Source organism: Lytechinus variegatus, chromosome 12 (assembly GCF_018143015.1).
Source record: "Lytechinus variegatus isolate NC3 chromosome 12, Lvar_3.0, whole genome shotgun sequence".
In the NCBI taxonomy this organism is placed as follows: Eukaryota; Metazoa; Echinodermata; class Echinoidea; order Temnopleuroida; family Toxopneustidae; genus Lytechinus; species Lytechinus variegatus.
Window position 1 is genome coordinate 22,912,694 of NC_054751.1, and position 25,988 is coordinate 22,938,681.

Consider the following 25,988-nt stretch of genomic DNA (forward strand, 5'->3'; position numbering starts at 1 on the left):
AAGAACCAAACTTACTTGATATGAGTTTTATTTTAGATACACTCTAAAAAATGGAATGTTAAATCAACATTTTGAAAGGTTGGAGGAGTGACAACATTTTCTAAATGTTGCATTTACCACTTTAAATGGTCCTACCCAACACTTAAAATGTTGGATTTAGCTTTATACAAAGTTGGATGTAACATTTGGAAAAGGTTGTCACTCCTCCAACCTTTTAAATGTTGATTTAACATTCCATTTTTTAGAGTGTACAATCAATTTGTCCCCTTGCCCCACTATATTGTTATTTTGTTTTATACATCATCTTCTGATTTATAAAACGATGTTTTATGTGATTTTAATAATTATGACCTTATTCAACCCCTAAAATAAAGTTTTTTTGGAAAATCGTCAACAATGTGTAAAATATCAAGGCACTTGAATTACTTACCCAATCACGCTGGCGTGCCCCAAGGGACTAAATTAGGTCCTATCCTCTTCTTGATTATGATAAATGATGCTTGTGAAAACACATCAGTCGATTGCTATAATATGTAGACGATCTTACTTTGTTGGAATGTCGTAAAGAAAATTATCCTTCTGACTTACAATCTACATTATACAATCTGGATCAGTGGTCCTCCCTAAACCATATGAAGTTGAACCCTTGCAAAAAATGTTATTCACTAACTGTGACATTCTCCAAATATCCTCCTGCTGATAACCTACCTCTACAAAAACTTCAATCTGTTAAAATTCTTGGTGTAATCGTCAAATCCAATCTAAAATGGGACCTACATATCATGGAAATCATCAAAAAATGTAAAGGGAAGTTGTGCATGGTTAGGCTTTTGAAGCGATATAGGTTCTCTCTACACTGTTAAAATACCCGTGATTTTACAGAAAATAAACAGAAGATTTTGCAGAAAGCAATAACAGAATCATTCTGTAAATTCATAAAACAGGAATTTTTCTGCAATTTAACATAACAGGTCTGTTAAAAAAAGGGGAAAAGGGTGTTTTATTCAAGGAAATTTGTAAGATTCCATACACCAAATACCAAATTCCTGTAAGATTACGCAATTCAATAAGATTACAGATGATCTCGAGACTCTGCTGCAGGAACTTCTTTTATTTTAAGGATAAATTTTCTAACAGTGTATCGGATCTGAAATTGGTATACATGGGCTACATTCGTCATATGGAATATTGCACCCCAGTCTTTTATGATGGGCTTACAAAAAAAAAACATGTGAAAAGTTTAGAGCAAATTAAAAAATGAGCTTAATTGTAGAATCATGTTGGGCCCAGACTACACAGATTATGCCAGTGCTGGCCTATTATGTGAAATATACTCTGGAATACAGAAGGGAGAAACTGAGCCTGGATTTCGCAATGTCTTTAACCAAACATCCAACATTCAGTACCTGGTTACCCCCTCCAAAAACTTAACCATCAATCTCCGACATACTCCTAGATATCAGCAATACAAATGTAAGACAAATCGATCTCGCAATAGCCCCATACCATATTTCATAGATCTCCTGAATAAAGACATGCCAAATCAATAAATTCATTGCTCATTTGAAAGCAATACCAGCCTACTTGCAATATCAAGTTTTTTCACCAATGAGGAAATCAACTCTTTTATTTAATATCCATATATTTTTATTGATCTTTTACAGCTTACTTATTTTGTTTTCATTATTCTTAATTTACCTTTTTCTCATTATCTTATGCACACGTATGTAAATTTTCATTGTCTAAGTATTCTTGCCTGTACACATATTTCTCATGTCAGTTTTTACAAAGGTTACTTCTTTTTAATGTTTGAAATGTGTAATGAGTCTTTTAATTGTTCTTACTTTGTATGCATGACCAATTCAGCAATTTGGCTGCGACTCATGATTTAGAAAAAAAAAATTGAATTGATTTGAATTGTTAATGCCTGTAAAGAATACCGGGAAATGAAACTAATGAATAAGCGTATATTGGAACCACTGCTGCTCCTTGGTTCTCGACAGCTTATGGCATTGGGTTTGATGTGATGAGTTTTGGGAAGAAAACTGTAGTCCCATTCAGTCACCTGTATTATCTACTGTCTTGTATGTGTTTTTTTTTTGTCACTGTTTTATTCACTGTTTTATTTCTATTTTTGTGTACTTTTTATGTTTGTGTTTATGCTAACTTATTATCTTTGCTCAATCCCAAATCCTTTTCATGGAGGCATAATAATTGTAAATATTGTGATTATATTGGAAAACTAATAAAACACATAGTTTAGAAGAAAAACTGAACACGTTTATCTCGAATCTGTGCATGCTTAATCAAGTATTTTTTTAAAAAAGGCTATCCAATACCCCATCTGGAAGCAGGCCCTATTTTCTTGGTCCGGTAAACAAAATGTTTGTAATTTAATGCAAATTTCAATGGAAATATTTAATTTGTTACTGCTCAATGTTTGGAGCAAAGTGATCATGCAACAATGATTTTGAACTCTTGATCTGAAAAGGGGACATTTCAACTTTCACGCACCGCTTAAAAGTTAAATCAACGAACACATCGGATTGTATATTGCTAAATAAATAATGCGAGCGCGAAGCGCGATCTGATTTTTTATCTACTGATTGCACATTGAATGAAAATTTCAAGTACTGTTTTAATTAACAGGATAATTAATAGTATATCAATCGACAAAAAAGTGCGAGATATTTTTCAACATATTGACCCGAATACGGACGAGACATTCTGCACTTAAATTCATGAAGCGGTTTACTATTCAAATGTTGCGAATGCGAAACGCGAACTGATTTTTGTAAGTACCTGCAGACTGTACACTCTGTTTTGTTAACAGCATTTGAATTCATGAACAGAATGTTATATAGAAATAACGCAAGCGCAGGCTACCACAAATGGTGCATTTTAAGTGCCTTAAACGCAAGCATATATAGGCTGCTTTTAAAGGGCTACTCCGGGCTGAAAATATTCATATTTAAATATGAGTAAAACTTACAAAGCAAGATGCTGAAATTTCATCAAAATCTGATGACAAATTAGCGAAGTTGAAAGTTTGTTGGTTCTTGAAGGACAAAAATTTGAATAAACCTAATTTCATATAATAAAATACAAAAGAACAAGTAGGGATATGACGTCACCAGTTTGTTCATTGAATATTCATGAAGACATACCTTGAACAGTTTTTGCAGGAATAATGAAAATCTTTAAAATACTATAACTTTGCTATTCCTTGTCCGACTTTGATAAAAAGTTTTAGTGTTTTGTTTGTTCTTTATCCTGCACCCGGTATAGGGCCTGGCTCATACAAAACACCCACACATACACACACACACCCACACACACACACACATATATATATATATATATATATTTATTTATATACATGTATAGATATATATGACTCATGAGACACAGACACGTATCTCACCAACAAATTAATGCGAGCGCAAAGCGCGAGCTGATTTTTTTTTAGTATACTGACAGGAAAAGCGTGCCTGTTTAGAACTGTTTGTAGTAACTCATGAGGAGGATACATATCTCACGACACAGATAGTACGAGTGCCGAGAGTGCGCTAAAAAATTTTATATTCTGACCTGAAAGTTTGATATTCTAAGCATTTTTGGTACCAATGATTAAGATTGGTATCTAAAAAAAAACAATAGATGCGAGCGCGAAGCGCGAGCTGAAAATTTTGATTTTTCGATCTGAAAAAATGACAGTTTAATGGACGTTTTTTTATAAAGAACAAGATACATATCCAGGAAAAAATGATTGCAAATCGAAGCAGGAGTTCTTTTGAGGCGTTAAAGTGAAAAGGGGACATTTGCATTTACCTATTTAATCATGAAAAGTATGGGGTTTTTTTTATTTAGGGGGGACTTACTTTTTGTTGTTGTGTGTGTGTGTATATATATATATGCCTCATGAGAGAAAGAGACATATCTCACCGACAAATTAATGCGAGCGCGAAGCGCGAGCTGAAATTTTTATAGTATACTGACCTGAAAACAGGAAAAAGGTGCCTGTTTTATAGTAACCCATGAGGATGATACATATCTCACTACACAGATAATGCAACTGCCGAGGGCGAGCTGAAATTTCTTTATATTCTGACCAGAAAGGTTGATATTCTAAGCATTTTTTATACCAATGATTAAGATGGGTATTTAAAAAAAACAATAGATGCGAGCGCGAAGCGCGAGCTGAAAATTTTGATTTTTCAATCTGTAAAAATGACAGTTTAATGGACGTTTTTGATAAAGAACAAGATACATATCCAAGAAAAGATGATTGCAAATCGAAGCAGGAGTTCTTTTGAGGCTTCAAAGTGAAAACGGGACATTTGCATTTACCTATTTAATCATGAAAAGTATGGGTTTTTGCTACAGAAATGATGCGAGCGCGAAGCGCGAGCTGGAAATTTTTATAATCCAATCAGAAAAGCGGGCATTTTGAGCACGATTTTAAATAAAGAACGAGTTGTGTATCTTATTCTCGCTTAATTGTTGAACATTACAATCTTGTTTTTTTTTGCCATATACGGAATTATTGGGGGGCAAAATGATATGTTTGCCCCCCAATATTGGTGGGGCGATTGCCCCCCCCCCCAGGATCGACGCCTCTGCAAATAAATTGAACTGAATGACCTGAAAGGTTTTCTATTTGTCAGTCATCTTCCCCTCTCGTTTTCTTCCTTCATTTTTATATTTTCCTTATCACTCCCATTCTTTTTTTTGGTGGTCTTCTTATTTTTTATCGGCCGGTCCCCCGGACTGGTAAATCAGATATCGACACTTCTTTAATTTTCGTTCCCATTCCCCTGTTTTTGTTTCTGCATGGATCGGAGTGTCAGAATATCTGTGTTGTATTGTATTGTATTTTATTTATTTTCCGATTTTTCAATTAAAAATAATAACAACGATAGATATACTTACAATTACAAAGAAATTATCATTAAAAGACGGAGGAAATATTAAAGAGTAGAAGGAATGAATAAATGCTCATGCATGTCATACAATATTCATTTGTAAAATATTGTAAATAACTCTTGTACTTTTCAGTTTATATGTTTTTGCTTTGCTTCTGTTTTGTGTTATTTCTTTCTTTACATGTACGTCTATACATAGTTCGTTATGGGGTGCCTTTTATAGAGGCTAAAATGGCTGGGAAATGATCCCGGGAAATGATACTGTTAGGTTAGGATTATAAAATGTCAAAATGAAATACATTTGACCCCTTTGTCGTGCATATAAAGGCAGGTGCGTAACAGGGGTCGGAGGCCAGGAGTGGGGGGGGGCAAGAGCCAAAAATTTCCCCGTCATATCATGGCCTTTTTATGATTGTGGCCCGAGCATTTCTCTCTTTCTTTCCCTTTCTCTCTTTCTCACTTTTCTCTTGTTCCCATTTTCCCCCCTTGTATTCCCCCCGGGAGGAGGGGGGGGGGGGGCAGCTCGCCCGCCTGTTACGCCAATGTAATAGGGGGCATGATCACATAAAATGTTTTCAAAAATGTATTACAAAGAACTGTGGCTTAATTTCTTTTTAACCTATTTGCATGCAGGTTGAATGCCAGGGGTCGAGTGAAGAGTAGAAGCCTATAATATTGACTTTTGATGGTAGCAAGACTCAACGATTACTATGAACCTTTTTAATACATTTTTTCTTTGTTGATTATAGTGGAGATGATGTGTGAAATTCTAACCAAATTTTATGATATGTCTATAGATCATTAAATAGCTTCAAATTGGTATTTTGCGTCGTTAAACTTCCGCGAAATTCAGTTATTACGCAACGTTGATATTTCGACTGCTAGCGTTTTGAGCTCAGACACCCGAAGTAGTTTTACCCTTTTTAGAAGAGGTGCAGTGAAAAAGATCAGAAATGGGATATGCATTGGTGCAAGGGGCGAGCAGAGGGATTGGATTACAATTTTGTCGACATTTGCTGAACAAACGACCGACGACATTTGTGATTGCAACTTGCCGACAGCCAGACAGCGCCGCGGAGCTTCAATCACTGCTGGAGGATTACCCGGCCAGACTTCAGGTACGTCGTAGTCCACATCTCTCCCGTTACCGCACTGTGCACTGGCCGCTGTTCATTTACCGCGGCAACTCAAACACGAACTAGCTGGCATTATCGTGATATAGCTATAGACCGTTCACTTCATACAGCAGCGCTTTATTCAGTCACACGCACTGTTCCCTATTTCCACCTCCATTCACTTTGTACACAAGTGCGCGTACGCAAATCTACGAGTGTTTCCCAAAACCACTATTTGGCCAACTAGCTCATAAAGTCATATCATAACCACTCATTCAATGAACAAGGTTATAATATAACCTTGTTCTCAGTTATATCTCCATGTGTGACAAAATAAGGGTGGCAATGTTTGGCTTATTTTCTCTTTTTCTTTGGGGCAAATGCTTGATTTTTTACACTGACAGTTTCCATTAGACCTGTTAATTCATACTGTTTGGCTCTTAATCTTATTTGAATTTGATTCTTTATATAATTTTTTCTTAATTAAAAATAGAGATCAAAAAATGAAAATTTTCTTGCCATATTACTTTCCACCAATAGAGGGCGTACACAAAAATATGCCCAAATTTCAAGTTTTTGAGCGCTCTGGTGAATACAAAAATTATTCCCACATTACTAATGATAAATAAATTAAAACTGTATGGAAATTAGTAATTTTGGTCACAAAAGTGATATTTTAATGATTTTTTAAAGTGTGTGCTCTATACAGCATTGGCATACCATAGTCCTACCTGTAGATTCTCCACAGGCCAGATGGTAGCAGTGAACAAGTGATCATAACCTTGTTCATTGAATGAGTGAACTAGCTTAGGCAGTGTAAGGCCTTGCCGCTGGTATGTAAAGGGGGGGGGGGGGGGTCTGCAAGTGCAATCATAAAAAAAAACTGGCAATAGTTTTTGCCATGACTTTTGGCCTTTTTATCTTTCCATATAAAAAAATTAAAGGCATAAAACCTTGAAAACAGAATATGACAAAAAGCTGTAAATTGGAGTTTTTTAATTTAGGTTACGTGACATTGATTGTCATTGACTTGTAGTAGTTTGTGCAAATTAATCTCGCCTCAATTAAGTTTTATGAGGAAAGGAGAAATCTTTAAAGGTCTTGCCTCAAATGATAGGATTCGAACCCACAACAAATGAGAGTGCAAAAATTATTATCCCATTGTGCCACAAGTTGATAGGCCTATCAAAGATCAAGTGGTTGCCAAGTTTATAGCCTTAATGTTAGTCGTTACAATTCAGGTTTGTGAACATTAATGATGCATGTGCAATCCTTGACTTAATATTTGATACTGGGAAGAAAAAGTTATAGGAAAACAAAAATTTAGCAACCTGGACAGCGGGGGGGGGGGGGGGGGGGGGGGTCACTCACTTGCTGCAGTACCAAGAAAAAATGTTGAATGATGACGGTAAACTTTCTTTTTTTAAAGGGTATTTTCAGTATTTCATTTGATGTTATAAAGAAAAATTGGTTTACTTTGTAACTGGGCCTTTGACATTCACACCATTTACATGTAGGGTTAAATTTGGATAAAGTAGGCCTATAGCCTCATGCTAATTACAACATTAAGTGGTAGCATTTGACAACCAAGGATAATGCAGGGACAACGCTAGACAGCTGGCAGCCCTCTGTTTCGAGGAGTTTTTAACATTTAAATATTTTTTTATTTCTCATACACAGACGGCTCGCGATTGTGCAGCCGCCATTAGGGGGTTAACAATGAAAATTCCCGTTGACGGGGCTCATCGATTTTTGTCTTTATTTCATAAAAATATATTTTTATAAATGGTTTTGGCCTGAAATGCACCAAAACAGGAAAAAAAACAGTGACTTACTTCGGCTGTCGTGCAACTCCCACTTCCTTCCCTGGTTCATCCGAACTTAACACATAAACATATGCCCATTGAGTCCCTGTACAGATCGAGTAAGAACTTCGGTCTCTGTAATTGGTGAGTGGAGCCACTGGAGTTCAGCGGAACAACCAATGTGACAGAGACCGCAGCCTTTTGTCTAGGATAAAGCTATTTAGGATCCAATTTTGAGATGGTTGGAAGAGCACAGGGCCCACTTCAGTCCACGAGTGACCCCTCCCCCTCTCTTCACATTAGACCCTAAATACTGTGATCTTACCATGAAATTGTCACCTATTCGGCCCACCTTATGGAAAATAAAAATTTTGCAGAAATTGTTCATCAGGGACTCAGTTTTATGATTATGAGGGAAGCAATGAAAGCTCTCCTAAAACTTTTCAGGGGAACAGTAGGGGAGCACTGAAAAAACTCTTCTTTGACATACAAGGAGCTTTTTTGTCCAATTAACAAAATAGATGGAGGAACTAAATTACATCCCACAACCAAAGGAGACAATCAGATATATTATGTCTATTGTCATTCTTGCTATGTGGTTATTGCTTACTTTGTAATTGTGTGTTATTTATAAATAAAAACCCTTGACAGAGCTCAGAATGAGGTTTTCGAGGTTTGCTCTAATACTTTAACACTGGTTTATGTCCCCAAAAAACAGTTCGCTGAGGCGAGCGATAAATCGCTCTACCTGAAATGGATTAAGGTGAGTGGTAGTGAGTGATTGCTCTTGCTTGCATTAAAACTGAGTGCTGCACTCACTGTTCACAGGCCTTGCTATAGTTCGTTTTAAACATCGTGAAACAGAAACAAGTTATGAAATTAAAATTGGTTCTATCGTGGGTCTAGATCTACTCTTGTTTCACTGTCACATTATCACTTATCTTCTGGAGTGACAGGAGTGTGCAATGTCATTTTCCGGTGCTTACCCTTTTCGCAAAAATATGAATATCTTCTGTGTTTAATTCCTCCATTCACCGGAAATCGGCATGTTTCAAGTTGCCGCAAGAGTAAATTAAAATGATGAGCTGACTTTTGGTAATGGTGTGCATCAGTTTGATCAACAAAGTGCTGTCTTAAAAATCTTTATCATAGACAAACTTGGGGGTAACTACATAATACATGTACATGTAGATGAAATCGGGTAAATGGTACAAGACAATATCAATGACACCAGTGAGGATTAGTCTGGTTCGTGCTGCATGGAGATGAAACTTTAAAGTCTGTATATCATGTGACTTGTTACGACCAATCATGATGCTTGAAATAATACATGTATCTAACTTTAAATGTACCGGTATATCACAACAGTTTATAATCACACCCATCTTCACATGTGGAATATCTTGGTGGCTTCAAACCAATATTTCATTATTGGAAACACTTTTTCTCTGGGAATTTTAAGAATATTTCATATTTAATTTTCATGAACCTTAACTTGGAAATATGATAAAACATCAATATCGATGTCTCATGTGCTCTGGCAGTTTGTTAGATTTTTATTTTATTGAAAAAAAGAAAGAATTTTACCATTATGAAATCCAGATATTACATTTTTCCTGATCGCTCCTAGCAAGTGAATTCCAAAATATGGCTTATTAGAATATGCATCAGATATACCCACACATATCCAGTTGAATATTAAACTCAATTAATATTTCAGAAACAATTGCATCTTTTCTTATCGCAGGCTCTCAAATGAAATTATTTACAGTTTTTTTTAATCTGTACCAGCAAATATACATGTAGATAATCAAATAACCACAAAGGTTTGCATCATTGAATTTTTCCTTGTATAAATGACCTGTATGTTGCAATGCAGGAATATTTTATCTGTACCCATTTGTAAGGAATAGTGATTATCATATACCATGGCACAGGGGCTTATTTCATGTCCTTATGCTTTTTAAAAATATAAACCATTCTCCTGATGATAGACTTTGAGCACACTGGTAAAAATTACAAATGAACAAAAAAAACCTGTCAAGATTGCTGATGATAATGAAAATTATATGTATCATTTTTATGTAGCACCATTTCTACTTTTATAAAATACCTTAGAAGACAGAGACTGAAAAAGAATACAAGAGAAGTTGTCATTCAAGTGCTCTTTCTAATGAATCAAGTTGAAAAAAAGATAAGTGATTATTTATAGAAAAAAAGGTTTGAAATCTCTATTGTTACATCATTGTTGAATAAGATTTATTAAGTTCCTGCAGAGTTTAGTATATGTTAAGGAAAGTTGTGAAATGATGATATTTGGATCAGGCCCGAAGTCAGGTTTTCAGTTAGGGGATTGATCTTGTTTGTTTTCTCCTCTCTTCTCATTTGCTTTGCATTTTTTCTTGCTTTTTAGAAATTGAAGGGGTTCAATCAAACTTCCCACCCCCCCCTCCCACACTGGCTAAGGGGCTTGCAGATTCATTTTAAAAAAAATTCTGTTGTTACATTTGCTTTGAGTGTAAAAGAAAATATTTTTACAGACAAATTTTAGAAATAAGAATTGTTTGTCTTTCATTTGTTTTGGTGTTGAAACAGATCATGCAGTTAGATGTATCAAATGAGGAAAAGATTGCATCTACTGCCAGAGAAGTTAAAGAGCATCTCCATGACAACAAGAGTAAAGGACTGGACCTACTCATTAACTGTGCAGGGATGCTTCATCCATCTGGGAGAGGAGAGACTAGTCTTAAAGCAGTATCTCAAGAGGTATGCCATTTCGAAAAATCTGTGGATGGATCTGTGGTTAACCATTGTTGTGAGCAGCAGTTTGATTGCTTTCTCTGACCGCACTCGGATATGAGAGAAAATTGATTGAATTTTATCCTACATGTGTATTAGTGTTTATTTACTTTATGATCCCTACACTACATCCAGAATATTTTTTTAAAGTCATTTGCGTTTTTCAGTGATACTCAGGTAAAGAGTTATTCCCCACTTTTTTTTTTAGACTGCTGTACGTAAGTCAGGTTATCATCATCCGTTAAAGTACAGTCCACCAGGTTGGTGTATCATCGTACTTATGAGATGATTGATGATAAAGATATTGCCCTTTCTCACTATGATAGTTGTAGGAAATATTTTTGCATAAAAGTGTTATTTTGCTGAGCATGCTCATTCTGGAAATTTTGCTTTGATTTTGCAATTCTTAAAACATTCCCTGTGTTCCCACAATTAATACATTTATAGAACCATTTTTCACAATTAGATAAGATTATATTGTCATTTTAGTGCAATATTTTTTTGTTCACAATGACTTGTTTTTCTACAGTGATAATGATATTTCCTGATGTGTGTGTGTATTACGCATTGATTTTTAAAAGAGATTTAAAGATTTTTGGGGGTGTACTTTGATTAAGAAGACCATATAAAGTAAGATGAAAATTTGTAAATTTTGATGTTTTATTGCCAACTTTATAAAATATGTGAGGTATGTATGAACTGAACCCTGAAGTACCTGCATTAATACTTGCTGTAATTGACTTGCTTGACAGGGTCTGATGTCAACCTTTGCCACCAATGCATTCGGTCCTCTTCTGATGGCCAAGTACTTTGGGGAACATCTGACCAAGGGGAGTGGAGAGTTTGGACAGTCATCATCAGATGGTCATTCAGGTGTACTGGTCAACATGTCTGCTAGAGTTGGTTCTATATCGGACAATGGTAAGTAAAGAGAGAGAGAGAGAGAGAAAGGGAGGGAAAGTTCCTCATCATTTTATTTTTTTTTAATTATTATCAGGGAAGACACTGCCATTAGAATGGGAACACAGTGTTTGAGTATAGATTTTCAAAATGGACCCTGAGAAGGCAAAGTTTATAGTCATTCCCAAAATATAGGGAAATGCTATCAGTTAAAAGCATGTAGGACACAGTAGTATCCCTAAATCATCATGTTGACCAATGGAAACCAAGTATTTACAGATGCCTCTCAGAATGTTTCAGACCAGGAAATATCTGGCCGCTCTGACACTGTTGTTTTCTGATGTGTATTGCAAGACACCTCATACCCCTTCCACTTGCACTGCACTGGCATTTCGTGTTTAACAACGATGCAATCAGATAGTTATATTAAACTCCTATCACTGACTTGTCTTTCCCTTTAGGCTACGGTGGATGGTACAGCTATCGAATGTCAAAAAGCGCCCTCAACATGGCAAGCAAGAACCTGAGCATAGAGTTCTCCCGAGGAAGACGGAAGGTGATCTGCGTCAGTCTCCACCCAGGGACGGTGGACACGGACCTCTCAAGACCGTACCATAAGAACGTCCCTGTGGACAAGCTCTTCACCTCGGAGTACTCCGTCGAGAGGATGATGAAGGTGATAGAAAACCTGACAGTTGAGGATTCCGGGAAGTTCTTTGACTTTGCTGGAAAGGAGATCCCTTTCTGATGATTGACAAAGCGATATTGATTCTTGAACTATTCTGGAACCGGAGAGCAAAAGAGGACACTACCAAATATATGTGCTGTGTATACTATGGTAAAAAAGGTCTCATCAATACCTTTTACTGGTATATATCAACATCAAGATGACTATTTAGTAGGAAGCCGATCAGTCTGTGTGTGATGTAAACCTACTCTTGCAATCCAATATTTGCCTTATTTATAGACCAAATTTGTAAGATTTGTAAGCACCATAACATCTGGCTGAAATGCTGTTCAGTGTATCTTGCGAAGTGGCTCAAAAGATATCGTAAAAACTTGAGTGATATTTGGAGAATGGTCATTATCAGTGATAAGCATGTGGTCATAGAAGATACTCTCTCTCCCTTTTTTATTTGTTGCAACATATTTGAAAAGAAAATTGGCTAACGTATTGAGAGAACAATAAATTATTCTGATACTGTCTTGAAAATATAACATTAGTTGCCATTTCATAATACCAATTTGAATGTCTCATTGGATATAATTTAATTCGCTCAAGTCAAAGCAATTTTTGAAAACCAGATTATATGAAAGCATGTGCTATATACCTATTCTAAAGTCAAATAAAGTCGGGTATATTTTTGTGTTCCCACAAGAACTTATTTAGGCTTAGTTACTGGTATATACATATTCTATCTTGAGTTAGGTTTTTCAAAAATCATATGGTATTCATAATATTCCTTTGTCTTTAAAGGTCATGTATTGAGGTACTCCCATTGCTCATGGCATTATCAGTTCAAGTCACAATACCTGTAAGGTCAACCTTTGTTGAGAGATCAGCTGTTTATGGGTTGATTTTTCCCTTGTGTGGTGAGGGTTACTAGAACATAAGTTTGATTTGAATTTATTTTTTTCATTCTTGTTTTTCATTTACATTTCATGATAATAATAATAATATAGGTATATTTACCCAGGGAAGCCACTTCAGTTCTGAAAACTGTTCTCCCAGCGGCCCCTGCTATTATTATTACCCCGGCTTTAGCTGGGCTGCCTCGATGCTCAAAGCATTCAAGGAATTTCTTCCTACCAGGTACCCATTCACCTCACCTGGTAATATAATAATAAACAAAGAATAATTGGATTTCAATGTAAAGTTGAAAAGGTGAACATGTAGAGAAAATTAACAAAAGTATTCAATAACCAAGTACAATAAGTGAGAGAAGTACTCTTTAATATAAAGACCAGAAAGCCAGAAATTATTTTTTAAAGACCATTTAGTCCTCTTGAGTGGCCAGCAGTCTCAATATACAAATGAATTGTATCATGAAAGTAGTGCAATACTTTTCAAAATAAATACTTTCCAGTGCTATGCATTATTAAAAGGATGTATATTATGGATATTTTCATTATTCCAATAACAAAAATCATGAATTAATTTTGCTTGTGAAAGCAAATTGATAAAAAAATAGTTCTTTTATAAAAAAATACATTCAGAATTCTTGAAGATATTATCTCAGTAAATGGGAATGTGATCTTATTGTTTCCCCTACTCTATATGATATGTATTTTTGTACATTATTATATTATTAAAGATTTTTTTCCCTTGAAAATGAAATTGTACTTGTCTTTGGAATTTGTTTAAGGACAAGCCCACCCCAACAAAAAGTTAATTTAAATAAAAAGAAAAAATCCAAAAAGCATAACAAATTTCATCAAAATCGGAGGTAAAATAAAACGTTACATTTTAAAGTGTCACTTAATTTCACACAAGTTATATTCAAATCCTTGGTGGTATGCAAATGAGGAGACTGATGAAATATTCCAATTTTCTCCCTGTTTTTGTGTGAAAGAACGATATACTATACTATATGGTTCAATCAAGTTTGATCTTATTATCAAATCTGTAAAAATGAACTATTGTATAATTCAAACAATAAACAAAAGAAATAGTGAGGGACATCATCGACTGACTCATCTGCAGGTCTCTGAGTTGTGCATATCACTGTTTTGTGAAAATAACTTTCTAATTTTGATGAAATTTTCAGTATAATGCATGTTCGATTTTTCTCTATTTATTCAAATCAACATTTTTCTGGGGTGGACTTGTCCTGTAAGGATTTGAGGGGATTAAAGTAGATCAATTGAAAACATTTCTTATAAGTTACGAGATTAAATGGTCTAAAGATTCATCAATCCACAGGTTTATAATAAGATGACCTAGGGCTCAATATCCTGAAGGTTGGATAGTAAAAAAACAAAGTAAAGTTTGCTGTTCCAAAGATGCATTAATTCAAAAATAAAACAAGGTTCATTATCTCAAGTCTGAAAATGGGGTTTATTCGTTTAGTTCATTAGTTAGTTGTATGAATCACCCTTGTTTCATTTAAGGACCACCAAACCTTGGGTATAAAAAACGTTTTTTTCATTATCAGACAAGTGATTCTTGGGAATAATGAAACTTTTTTATTGTTGGATTGATTAACATTTGGAGTATTTTCTTATTGGATTAACAAACCCCTTTTAATTCCAGACCAACAAACACCTCTGTACATGTCATTTGCATGTGTTTGGAATAATGAACCTTAGCATGAAGAACATTCAGTGTAAAACCGAAGACCAATCCATGCAAAGGATCCATAAGTTGTGGATGATCTCTGTATCATTTTCATTGTTATAACATCATCGTCGATTTTCATCATCACCATCATTATTCATCACCACCACTTCATCACACTTCTTCACCGAAGGCCTAACTTATATTTCCAATTAAAAAATTTGAATAAAAAAAAATTACAACTCTTGTACTTGATTCTAATATCTGAGCCACTCTTTATCTTCTTAACTGGGAACCAAATAAATGGTTGAGAAGGGGAGGGGACAAATCTTCAAAATCTGGGTGAGAAGAAAAGAAAATTTAGGGAAAGATTTTGCCACCAAACGGGGAAAAATAATGCGTTGGTAACAAGAATAGTCTCAACACAATGTCTTCCCAAAGTATCTTAATTTTACCAGTACATATTTCTTTAGTACCAAGTCTGACTTGAGCATGCTGTAGGTTTCCCAACCATAATACCAAGACCTCATTTCATTTCTAAACGAGTAGGAGCTCCAGTCTACAAATATCATCTTAGCCAATTGAATAAGAGAATTTCAGTATTCTATAATTGAACAAGGTAACTTAGAATTGATAATAAACTTTATGAATGGAGACCTTGTAAGATCTGGGGCCTGTTTTCAAAAGCAGTTGTAATCAAACGCAATTCTAAAAGTCATAGGTAACTAGATCTAGAACTGGACTATGATTGCAGGTGGGTGTTCCATAAAGTTGTTCGTAAAGTTACACACAACTTTATGAGTGACTGGAACATGTTTTTATGTTGTAAATGAATGACATAGGGATGTATCATCTAGAACAAGAAGGGGTCACCAGTCATGCGTAAAGTCATTTGTGTCTTATGAACAGCTTTATGAAACACCAACCAGGTCCATCATAAAACTGATCCATGATGGAGTTCCTCACCACTTACTCTTCCCAGAGATACCACGATGGCTCAGCCCCTTACTACAACATTGAACATAAAAATTAAAATCAGTACAACAGACCAGGTTCTTTGATGTATATTTGTTTCAAACATTTAATTGAAACATAAATGGCAGAGTTCATACAGGTCAAGGTCAACAGTTGGTATCAATTGTGAATGAAACTAATTGACATAATACAGTGATGCAGTAAGACACTAACATGGGGCTTATAACATCTTGGAATAAAATTGTAAATAAGATACATACAGACAATATCGAGAACAGAGCAGTAGAAATTTTGTATGAAAATAGTCTACGATCAGGGGGATATTTCATAAAGCTGTTTGTAAATTAAGAGCGACTTTAAGAACGACTGGTGAACCATTCTTACCCACTAAATAATCACCATTGAACTTTTAATCACCAGTCGTTCTTAAAGTTGCTCTTAACTTACGAACAGCTTTAAGAAACACCCACCAGGACACATTGAATTCAAAGCATCAGAAGACATATAATAATGAGGATGAAACAAAAACTGCTCGTCTTCAACATGGGGGGGGGGCAATAATTAAATTCACTTCATACATGAATGGTAGGCTGTATGTTTGAATATGAAAGGAACTCACTCACATATGTCCTAGCCATTTTTAAATGAATATACACCATAATACAGGGTATTCAAATTATCCACACGGATAGAAATTACTCTATGTTTCCTACCTCAATTACACGTCCAAGAGTTTTTATTAACAATTAAAATTAAGATACTACTTATATTTCCATAAACCATGCTATTAATAGTCATATCTTGGTTACATAATCTCATCAATAGCAAAATATTATTTTAAAAAATCATCGAAGACTATCAAAATTCTGTTGACTACAGAGAAAAATCTGTCTCTTTATACTTGAACCTCAAATCACAAGAAAGCAGACCTGGGTTCCATAACACAAAGGTTTGTGATCAATCAGACGATTGATTTTCATGATTGATAGCACATAACAGTCAATGCAACAATTGTAGAAAAAAATGTTCCACGATGATGACTAAGTTTTGTGTAACTAACCCCTGGACACTAACACAAGATTAGCACTAGTTTACAGGGCTTTCACACTTGTTACTATGTGCAATCAATCTTACAAATCAACTGTACGATCAATCGCTAACCTTTGTCTTACAGGCTCCTATACTTGCTCCAAAGATTAAGGCTTTGAAGCCAGTTGTTTATTGCTCCCTAATAGTAGCAAATTACATACATGTATACTAGTAATACATCTTGTTCATACATTTTACCATACAAGAAAATAGAATTATAAGAAAGATTTCTCTTTTTCTACATTGTACAGGCATACATGGAATAATAATAAAAAGCCTGTCAAATATTTATGATGTATGTACACTCTTAAATAACAATGACTTGATAAACAATAGATAAATAACATTATACACATTGATTATGTGGATGAATACTCATTTGGGCGTTTCCAAGAAAATGGAAGGAATTAGAATAGTTTGCTGTACTAACGATGCACGCACAGGAGTCCATTATGCGATTTATCCTCACTTGAGTTGAGGCTCTGTTCACTGAATGAAGCTGTTAGGCTGCGTGCGATATAATGAACATGCACAGCCTCAAGTATGGATAGGTCGCATAATGGACGAATGAATACATGCACCATTTGATTTATACGACTCTTCTAGATCGCGTTATTGACAAAATAGAAGAAATAAAAAGATGGAATATATATTTGCCTTTGGCAACTCATTTTCTCTGATAACACGATTATTTTTCCCTTTGTGTGAAAGCAGTTTTCATTCTTTTGTAACATGCGTCGAGTCATGAATCTAAGTGCGTACAGTCAGCCTTGTTGATGCGCTTACTTCGATGCACGCAAACACAAAATGTATGTACATACACATGCTCATTTGTACACACCAAGGGAGAGAGCTCAACCGTACAATGGAAAAATAAAAATGTATGGTTGCCATGTAATGGAAAATTAAATTCGCATGCAGCAAAAAATGGCTTTCAACCAATCAAATCACAAGAATCTTTGTTTGTATGAGTTGTATAAAATCTACTAGATTAACTGTAGCAATAAATAGAATCTGAAGTGGAGTTTAGAAGGAAGTCCACCCTGAATATAGCTTTGAATAGACCAAGAGGAATACGGCAGTGAAGTTTTGAGCAGTTTGATGAAGAAGTATGACAAATATAAAAACAGTTTTTCAGGTCATATAAATGGGCATCTAGTGCTATGATGTACTAAATGTATCCTGCATGGGATTCTCAATTTGCTTACTAAAATGGCAGTTCAAAGGGAATTAAGATTTTTTTTTTAATCTCATTTGTAACATAAGGGAACTGCTGCAAGAAGAGTTTCAATCAAATCAAACTCCACAAATAAAATGCAATTTGAATTTCAACCAATTAAAACCGCACATTCAGAAATTGTGTTCACTTTTTGAGTTACATTTATAAGCAGCTTTTACTACACTGGAGCCAGGTTCAACTGTATGTGAAAGCTATGGTCTAATGCGCTCCCCTCGTAAAATGAAATTTGACGACATACTAATACCAAAGTTATGGTACACACATACATGTATATGGATATTCAACATAAAAACTAGTACAGTCACAAAAGGAGAAAGGTGGCAACTTAAAAAGAAAATGAGGGGGGTAAAAAGAGAGGAGTGAGAAGGAAAAATGTGAAGAGATTTTGTGTGTGTGAAAATAGCAGAGCTGCCAACCTGAAAAAGGACATTTCAGTATTTTTAAAGCTGAAAATCAGTATTTTGACGAGGACATCAGTATTTTCAATGAAATGCCATAAGACAACACATTAAACAGAAACTTTAGATATCAGTGTTTTGCATGAAACCATCAGTATTCTTATTTTTCAGTACTAAATACTGAAAATCTGTACTACCTGGTACTTGGCAGCTCTGAAATAGTGCGAGAGAATGTGAAAGAAATATAGGACTTCAAATGGAGATGAAGATACAACAATAGAACGGGGCAAGAGAAAAGCGGGCATAAACAGAGGAAAATAAATAAATAGAACAATATTTTAAAGAGTACAATAAGACAAAGAAATGTATTCTGTATAACAGTTTTACAACATGGAAAGATCAATTATTACTAAAAAATACATACAAAAGACTATCAGTAAGAATATCAATCAAAAGGAGGCTATACACTGTATCTTGCATTCCCTCACATCTTATCGCCAAATGTGTTCATTGTTCAAAATATACCATCATATATCGGACCACTTTCAACCGTCGACAGTTTCAACCATTTCATTGCTGTTGAAAATATAAAACAAACATATCATTTTCACCTGTATGTGTAAGCACCATTATCATAAATCTCTATAAAATAATAAATTGTTCATCAACCCATGCAAAAAATAGACAGCTGTAATAACAATAAATCACTGACAGTCATGTCAGTAATTGTAGTGACATGACCCATTTTGTCTCAGAAATTAATTTCAATGTTTGAGTACCGGTAGTTGATAGAAATATATATTTATGTTATAAAATGCAAATAATCATACACAATGGCTCTACTAACAATGAAATTATAGTTTAAACCATGTAACTTGATCCAATCTGTTCAACTTCCCCACATAGGTAGCATGAACTTATTTACCTATAATTAACCTTTAAACTTGCTTTGTTACATTGTTACAATATTTCAATTCAGACCAAGACCATTCCTAGTATTTTTGTCCAACATAATATGAATGACCCGTTGAAAGTGTCAGTCATCATAATCACATCCATTGTATAAGAGGGGGACTACACAATAAATGGAAAATGACTGCAACTACAGTATATTCATTGTGCAATCGGTGCAAGCAGATATTCAAAATGTACTGTATATCATTGAGTAGTTTAATGTCATGATTTGTTATCTGCCAGAAAAAAAGATCCTATGAGTTGCCATGGAAGACCAACTATTTACATCAAGCATGATTTGCATAATAATCTACTGTATAGAAAACTATGGTGAACAGAATACCAAGCTCATAAAAAAAATCTGTCTAAAAATATATTGAGTAATAGGTCATTCCATGCCAATTCACCCAATGAAAGTGCAATTTTGCACCCGACCCTCTCAGAATTCGTTGTAAATTGGTACACATAAAATTCACCATGGCTCACGCACAAAACAAAAAAATTAGTCAAATCGGTCCGTCGGTTCTCGCGCTACGGCCCGCCGGTTTCTCCTTGTTTTGACAAAAATGGGCGTGACCTTCAACTTTCAATGGCCATTGCGTCGTAACATGTGGACCAATTTTCACGAAACTGGTACCAATCAAAAGGAAATTCAGAGAGGAATCCAAAACATGCATCAAATAATGTATTGGAGCGATTTATAAGGTCGTGACCCTTGACCTTTACTTTGACCTTGAATTTGACCCCTGGACAAATAATTTTTTGACTTGATTTTCGTGTATGTTAATTATTTGTATGATATTGACAAAATATGTTAAAACCAATGATGATATTTTATTTCTTCACCTTTAAAAACTCTTCCAAAGATACCATGAAATTTCACTCTAGTCCCACATACTGATATTCATGTTAGTAAAGTGTTCACCAGTTACATGATTTCTTCCAATCTTAAGTCACAGTATGCAAACACATGAAAAGAAATTAAGCTCATCATTTCACAAATGAAACATTAAACATTTATGCTCATGAATAGGTATCTGCTTAGGCATTTTGATGTTCTGCAATATATATCATATATATATATATATATATTTGTGTTAGTAAAGTGTTTAGTTTTCTTATCAAATTGTTGAGTATATGCTTATTTAAGGCTCCCATAATATATATATATATATATGATATATATTGCTGAACATCAAAATGCCTAAACAGATACCTATTCATGAGGATAAATGTTTAATGTTTCAGTTGCGAACTGATGAGCTTAATTTCTTATCATGTGTTTGCATATTATGACTTAAGATTGGAAGAAATCATGTAACTGGTGAACACTTTACTAACATGAATATCAGTATGTGGGACTAGAGTGAAATTTCATGGTATCTTTGGAAGAGTTTTTAAAGGTGAAGAAATAAAATATCATCATTGGTTTTAACATATTTTGTCAATATCATACAAATAATTAACATACACGAAAATCAAGTCAAAAAATTATTTGTCCGGGGGTCAAATTCAAGGTCAAAGTAAAGGTCAAGGGTCACGACCTTATAAATCGCTCCAATACATTATTTGATGAATGTTTTGGATTCCTCTCTGAATTTCCTTTTGATTGGTACCAGTTTCATGAAAATTGGTCCACATGTTACGACGCAATGGCCATTGAAAGTTGAAGGTCACGCCCATTTTTGTCAAAACAAGGAGAAACCGGCGGGCCGTAGCGCGAGAACCGACGGACCGATTCGACTAATTTTTTTGTTTTGTGCGTGAGCCATGGTGAATTTTATGTGTACCAATTTACAACGAATTCTGAGACGGTCGGGTGCAACCACTGGGTGAATCCAGATGGAATGACCCTAATACTATCAGAGTTCACAATCATAAATACACTTTTGCAGTTGAAATGTTGAGTTGTATGTTTACATTTTTTAACCATAAAATTTATGAAGACTTATTACCCAAAACTTGCATAAATCTACACATATTTCACTTGCAGAAATCCATACACAATCACAATAAAAATGAGAAAGTAGTAGAAATTGGATGTGATGATTATTAATGCAATTATCACGTCCCAATAATTGTTAAAATCAATTTTGTTATGTTTGACATCCCTATTTAAAAAAAACAAACATTGATCTCTTTTGAAAAGAGTGAACGGAATGCTGTTTGTGGTTATCAATAGCTATAAACAGAGTAATATTCAAACCGGAATTACACACATTAAATTAATTTCAATGCAAAAATTAGTATTATACATTTGGAATATTAGGTGAAGTCAGAGAGTATAATTGTTTATAATTTTTATTTGACTAACTTTCAAAGTTTACTTTCAAAATTACAGTAAAAAAGTTAATTGCAGAAAATATAATTACTTGTATCTTACATTTCTTTTGCAATTTGCTGTGTTATAATTTATGCACATCTGTTAATAAATCCTCTGGTAAACTTCCAGGTAAAACAATGTGTGTAATATGTGGCAGTGACTATAACTTTTAAAGCCAAATCCACTATAATTCTGTTATAGATCCAGAGGCGTAATCTCATTCTTGGCAGTGGATAGCTATCATGGTCTTATTTTTAGAATAAAATATGTCTATCCGAACCTGTTGCCCAGTTCCTATCCAAGTGGGTCATTCACCCTACCATAGCTGATCTGCAGTGTATATTACTGCTTCATTAATATAAAAAAACACTTGAACATTACTCTTCCTTATTAAACTATGCTGCTACTCAAGACCTCTTTCCTGTAAACATTGTTAAATTGAATCCTCTAGGCAATCATGAGCGACTCTTGTATTGGAGATTTTGAGAACCATTACATCTGTTTTTGTTTCTGAGCAGGAATATCTTTACCTCACTGATACTCTTGGAAATGAGAAGACTCAGAGATACATTCTTCCAACAATCACCAAAACATCTAGCTGAATGCATGGAATGGACTGCATACAAACTGACCCTTTAAAGCATAAGAAGATCATCACTAACACTGTATGACTTCCTCATTGTCAAGTTCTTTGGTCAGTTGTTGGACTTCTTGTTCCAGCTTTTTATTTTTCTGGCACATCTGCACATAGTTGAGCTGCAGCTGCTTCTGGTAGGCGATGACCCGATGTTTCTCCTCCTGCCAGATACCGTGCTCTTGGCGAAACTCTGCCGTTTGCTTCTCCTTGTCTTCATTCAAACGTGATATCTCCTGCTTTAAACTGGCAACCTCCTTTTGGAGCTGACCAACAGCCTTGGGATCCGTACGCTCAAACTTTGGTTTGTCTGGAACCGAGGGTACCATGGATAGTTTTGCAAGGTTCAAATGGCTTTCAGAGAGTGTCCTCACCCCTACAGCCACCCGACTAAGTTTTTCCTTGAGACGAGCGTTCTCTTCCTGGAGGGATTTTACATGCGATTCAAGCTGCTGTTTTGCTGCTCGTGTTCCAGACAGTTCCCTGTCTAAAGAGCCTGACCTTCGACCATTCTCAGGGTGTTGTCTATGTACCCTGTCAAGTTTCACTTTCAAGGCAGTCATTTCTGCATCTCGTTCACCAAGTTTTTCCCTGATGTAGGTGATTTCTGCGTGCCGTTGGTGGAGTTTCTCCTGACATGCTTTCAACTCTGCTTCCTTCTTCTGAAGTATAGAGTTTGACAGTGCTGGACCCGAGTTACGCTCTTGTGTTTGAAGCGTCAATACCTGTTGCCTCGCTTGCTTGAGCTCTTGCTCTCGCTTCACTAACTTTGCTTGCAGTTCTAATCTATCCTGTTCAAGACGTCTCTGGGTAGGATTTGTCTTATTATCAACACCATTACGCTCGTTCCCCTTTCCACGCTCTCGTAATCTTCCTTGAAGTCTCTTAATATCAGCATCTTTCTCTGCGATTCTCTTCTGCAACCGAGCAGACTCCATGTCTTTCTCAGTCTGCAGCTGCTGTAATTTTTCCACTGTCCTACCAAGCTCAAGTTCAACTACATCAATCTTTTTCGAATTATGAGAACTACCCTCCACGCTTCCTTTTGTCTTTTCAACTTTCTCTTCCTTCTCTTTCAGCGCACTGGTCATTCTTTCATTGACCTCTTTCAAGTATGCCACTTCACATCTTTCCTGGGCCAGTTCTTGTTCTTTTGTCTTGACAAGCGCCCCCAATCTATCAATCTCATCACCCTGGTTCTTTACCCTCAGCATCAAGCTGTCCCTTTGGTCCATTGTCTTTTTGGCATCAGCCTTCACCTGTAACAACTCTGATTCCTTCTTACTCAACAAATGCTGCTGGCCACCACTGGTCCTTTTAGTCACTTGCAACCTCGCTTTGTCCAACTCGATTTGCAATCGCTTCACATTCTCCTTTTCGTATTGCAGTTCGTCTTTAGATCGCTTCACGCTTTCCTCGAGACGCTTGATCTCGTATCGTTTGTTTGTGATTTCTTGCTGGCTTTCAGCTAATACTGATTGTTGTTCCTCCACCTTCTTGCCATTGTCTTTGAGTCTTGAAAGTTCTTTCTGTAGGTCCTCAAGCCTCAGCTTCAACTGTTTCCTATCCTGCTCTAGTCTGTAAATCTGCAGAGGACACCAAAGAATACAGAAACGTATGTGAAATTTTTTCATCCTTGACAAATTATTCATAATACATTATCCATAATTTCAGAACACCTTTCCACAATTAAGAAAATAGAATAATTATGATATACTGATTTTCAATTCAAGTCATTGTGTGCTTTAAAGAAGGGCATTTTATAAAACATTTTTCACCAAGTGATCAGCTGTTAATCAAGATATCTATGATGTTGCAAAATAGTACTGACACAGAATTGTTCTGACAGGTATGTGGGATCATGCCACTGCGCTGAGTCACTAATGTGGTCTGCCCACTGGATGCTCAGTGTATGAGGATCCTCTATCATTTGTCACCTTCAAAACTATTTAATGACTCCATTTTGTCTCAAACAGTTTAGGGCCTGTTGCAAAAAGACTTATGGTCAAGCATAGCTCAAATGATTCAAATACAACTTGACTTTCAATCAATACAATGTGCATATTAGGGACTTGTACTTGATTGTTTGGATGTAAAAATTGAAATATTGTATAATTCAAACAATAAAAAACAAAAGAAATAGTGAGTGAGTGACATCATCGACTCTCTCATTTGGATGTAACTGGCTCGTTCATATAACTAGTTTGTTAAACATAAGCGAAACTTTGAAATGTCATAACTTTCTTATTTTACATCCGATTTTGATGAAATTTTCAGCATTGTCCTTGTCTGATTTTTCTCTATTGATTCAAATCAACATTTTTCTGAGGTGAACTTGACCTTTAATTACATGTACTAGGAATGGATATGGTACCTCTCATTTTGTCAAATGTAAATTTGCCTAATTTTGACATCGTTAATCCATTAACTGGAGCAATTGCAATTAAAAATACAAGTATTGTGTAGCCCAATGAGCTTACCATGTTCTATCCTTCATAACTCATTCATACATACAGCGAGGAATGGTTTTATGAAACAGAACTTAGGCTTATGTAGTAAAAGGGTTATGAACCCATTCAGCCTGTTACAGTGTATATTTTATCCTTCATAATCTCCTTCATAACTTGCAGAGCGTTTTTAAGAAACAGGATCGTGAAGTAAAAAAGGTCATGAACGCACTTATCTTGCCATATTCTATACTTCATAAAGTCATTCATAACTTGCCAAATGCTTTTATGAAACAGGATCACGTAGTCAAAAAGGTAATGAAACGCAATTAGCTTGCCATATTCTATCCTTCATAAAGTCTTTCATAACTTGCCAAATGGTTTTAGTAAACAGAACTTAGGCTCATGTAGTAAAAGGGTTATGACCCCATTCAGCCTGTTACAGTGTATATTCTATCCTTCATAAACTCCTTCATAACTTGCAGAGCGTTTTTATGAAACAGGATCATGTGGTCAAAAAGGTCATAAACACGATTAGCTTGCTATATTCTATCCTTCATTAAGTCATTCATAACCTGCAAAAGGGTTTTATGAAACAGGCTCATGTGGCCAAACGGTTACATGAACCCATTCAGCTTGCCATATTCTATCCTTCTAAAATCTTCCATGACTTGCACTTTGCAGGACCCAATGCTCCTGTAGTCAAGAGTGCTCTGAAAGCTCTTTGACATTCACAATTAAGTCCTCAGTCATTCGGGTCAAACACAGTATGACACTTAGAGGATTTCTAACCTCCTTGATGATAATTAGAGCATTCATTCTATTTCCTGCCCATCCCACCTGTTGCATTGGCTGCTCTATATATTCATTTCATTAAATGAACAAACTGAACAGGAAGCTATTGGAATCTGTTATAAAGACCCACGGCACCCATGTGTCCAGAGAATGAAGTGATTAATAAAGTGTCATCATGAAAACTGTTATCCAGATATTGCCCATATGGATATGGTGTTATTTTATGTGTGTATTTCCCTCTACATGAAAAGAAAAACTAGCACATCAATGACGTGGAGCTCATCCGCCATCTCACCACGATTTAACACAAAA

The 25,988-nt window shown here is 35.4% G+C and overlaps 2 protein-coding genes across 5 annotated transcripts in view; one reads left to right on the forward strand and one right to left on the reverse strand.

The window, feature by feature from the left end:
- Positions 1-5,750: 5,750 nt before the first annotated feature.
- LOC121425606 (C-factor-like) lies at positions 5,751-13,233 on the forward strand. The gene is made up of 4 exons (XM_041621724.1): positions 5,751-6,043; positions 10,441-10,611; positions 11,397-11,565; positions 12,006-13,233. The coding sequence occupies exons 1-4, from the start codon at positions 5,879-5,881 to the stop codon at positions 12,290-12,292; spliced, it is 792 nt and encodes a 263-aa protein (XP_041477658.1). The 5' UTR covers positions 5,751-5,878; the 3' UTR covers positions 12,293-13,233.
- Positions 13,234-21,337: 8,104 nt separating this feature from the next.
- LOC121425306 (leucine zipper putative tumor suppressor 2-like) overlaps positions 21,338-25,988 on the reverse strand; it is a 59,045-nt gene continuing 54,394 nt past the window's right edge. For all 4 annotated transcript variants that reach the window (XM_041621334.1, XM_041621331.1, XM_041621332.1 and 1 more), the window contains one exon: positions 21,338-24,020. In XM_041621334.1, coding sequence (XP_041477268.1) covers positions 22,458-24,020 — 1,563 coding nt within the window. In that variant the 3' untranslated portion in view covers positions 21,338-22,457. The remainder of the gene's footprint in view (positions 24,021-25,988) is intronic.

Excerpts from the sequence above, each read along its gene's own strand:
- LOC121425606 (XM_041621724.1), top strand. The coding sequence starts at position 5,879 with ATGGGATATGCATTGGTGCAAGGGGCGAGCAGAGGGATTGGATTACAA. Across the intron at positions 6,044-10,440 it reads ATTACCCGGCCAGACTTCAG|ATCATGCAGTTAGATGTATC; the intron begins GTACGTCGTAGT and ends GTGTTGAAACAG. Across the intron at positions 11,566-12,005 it reads TGGTTCTATATCGGACAATG|GCTACGGTGGATGGTACAGC; the intron begins GTAAGTAAAGAG and ends CTTTCCCTTTAG.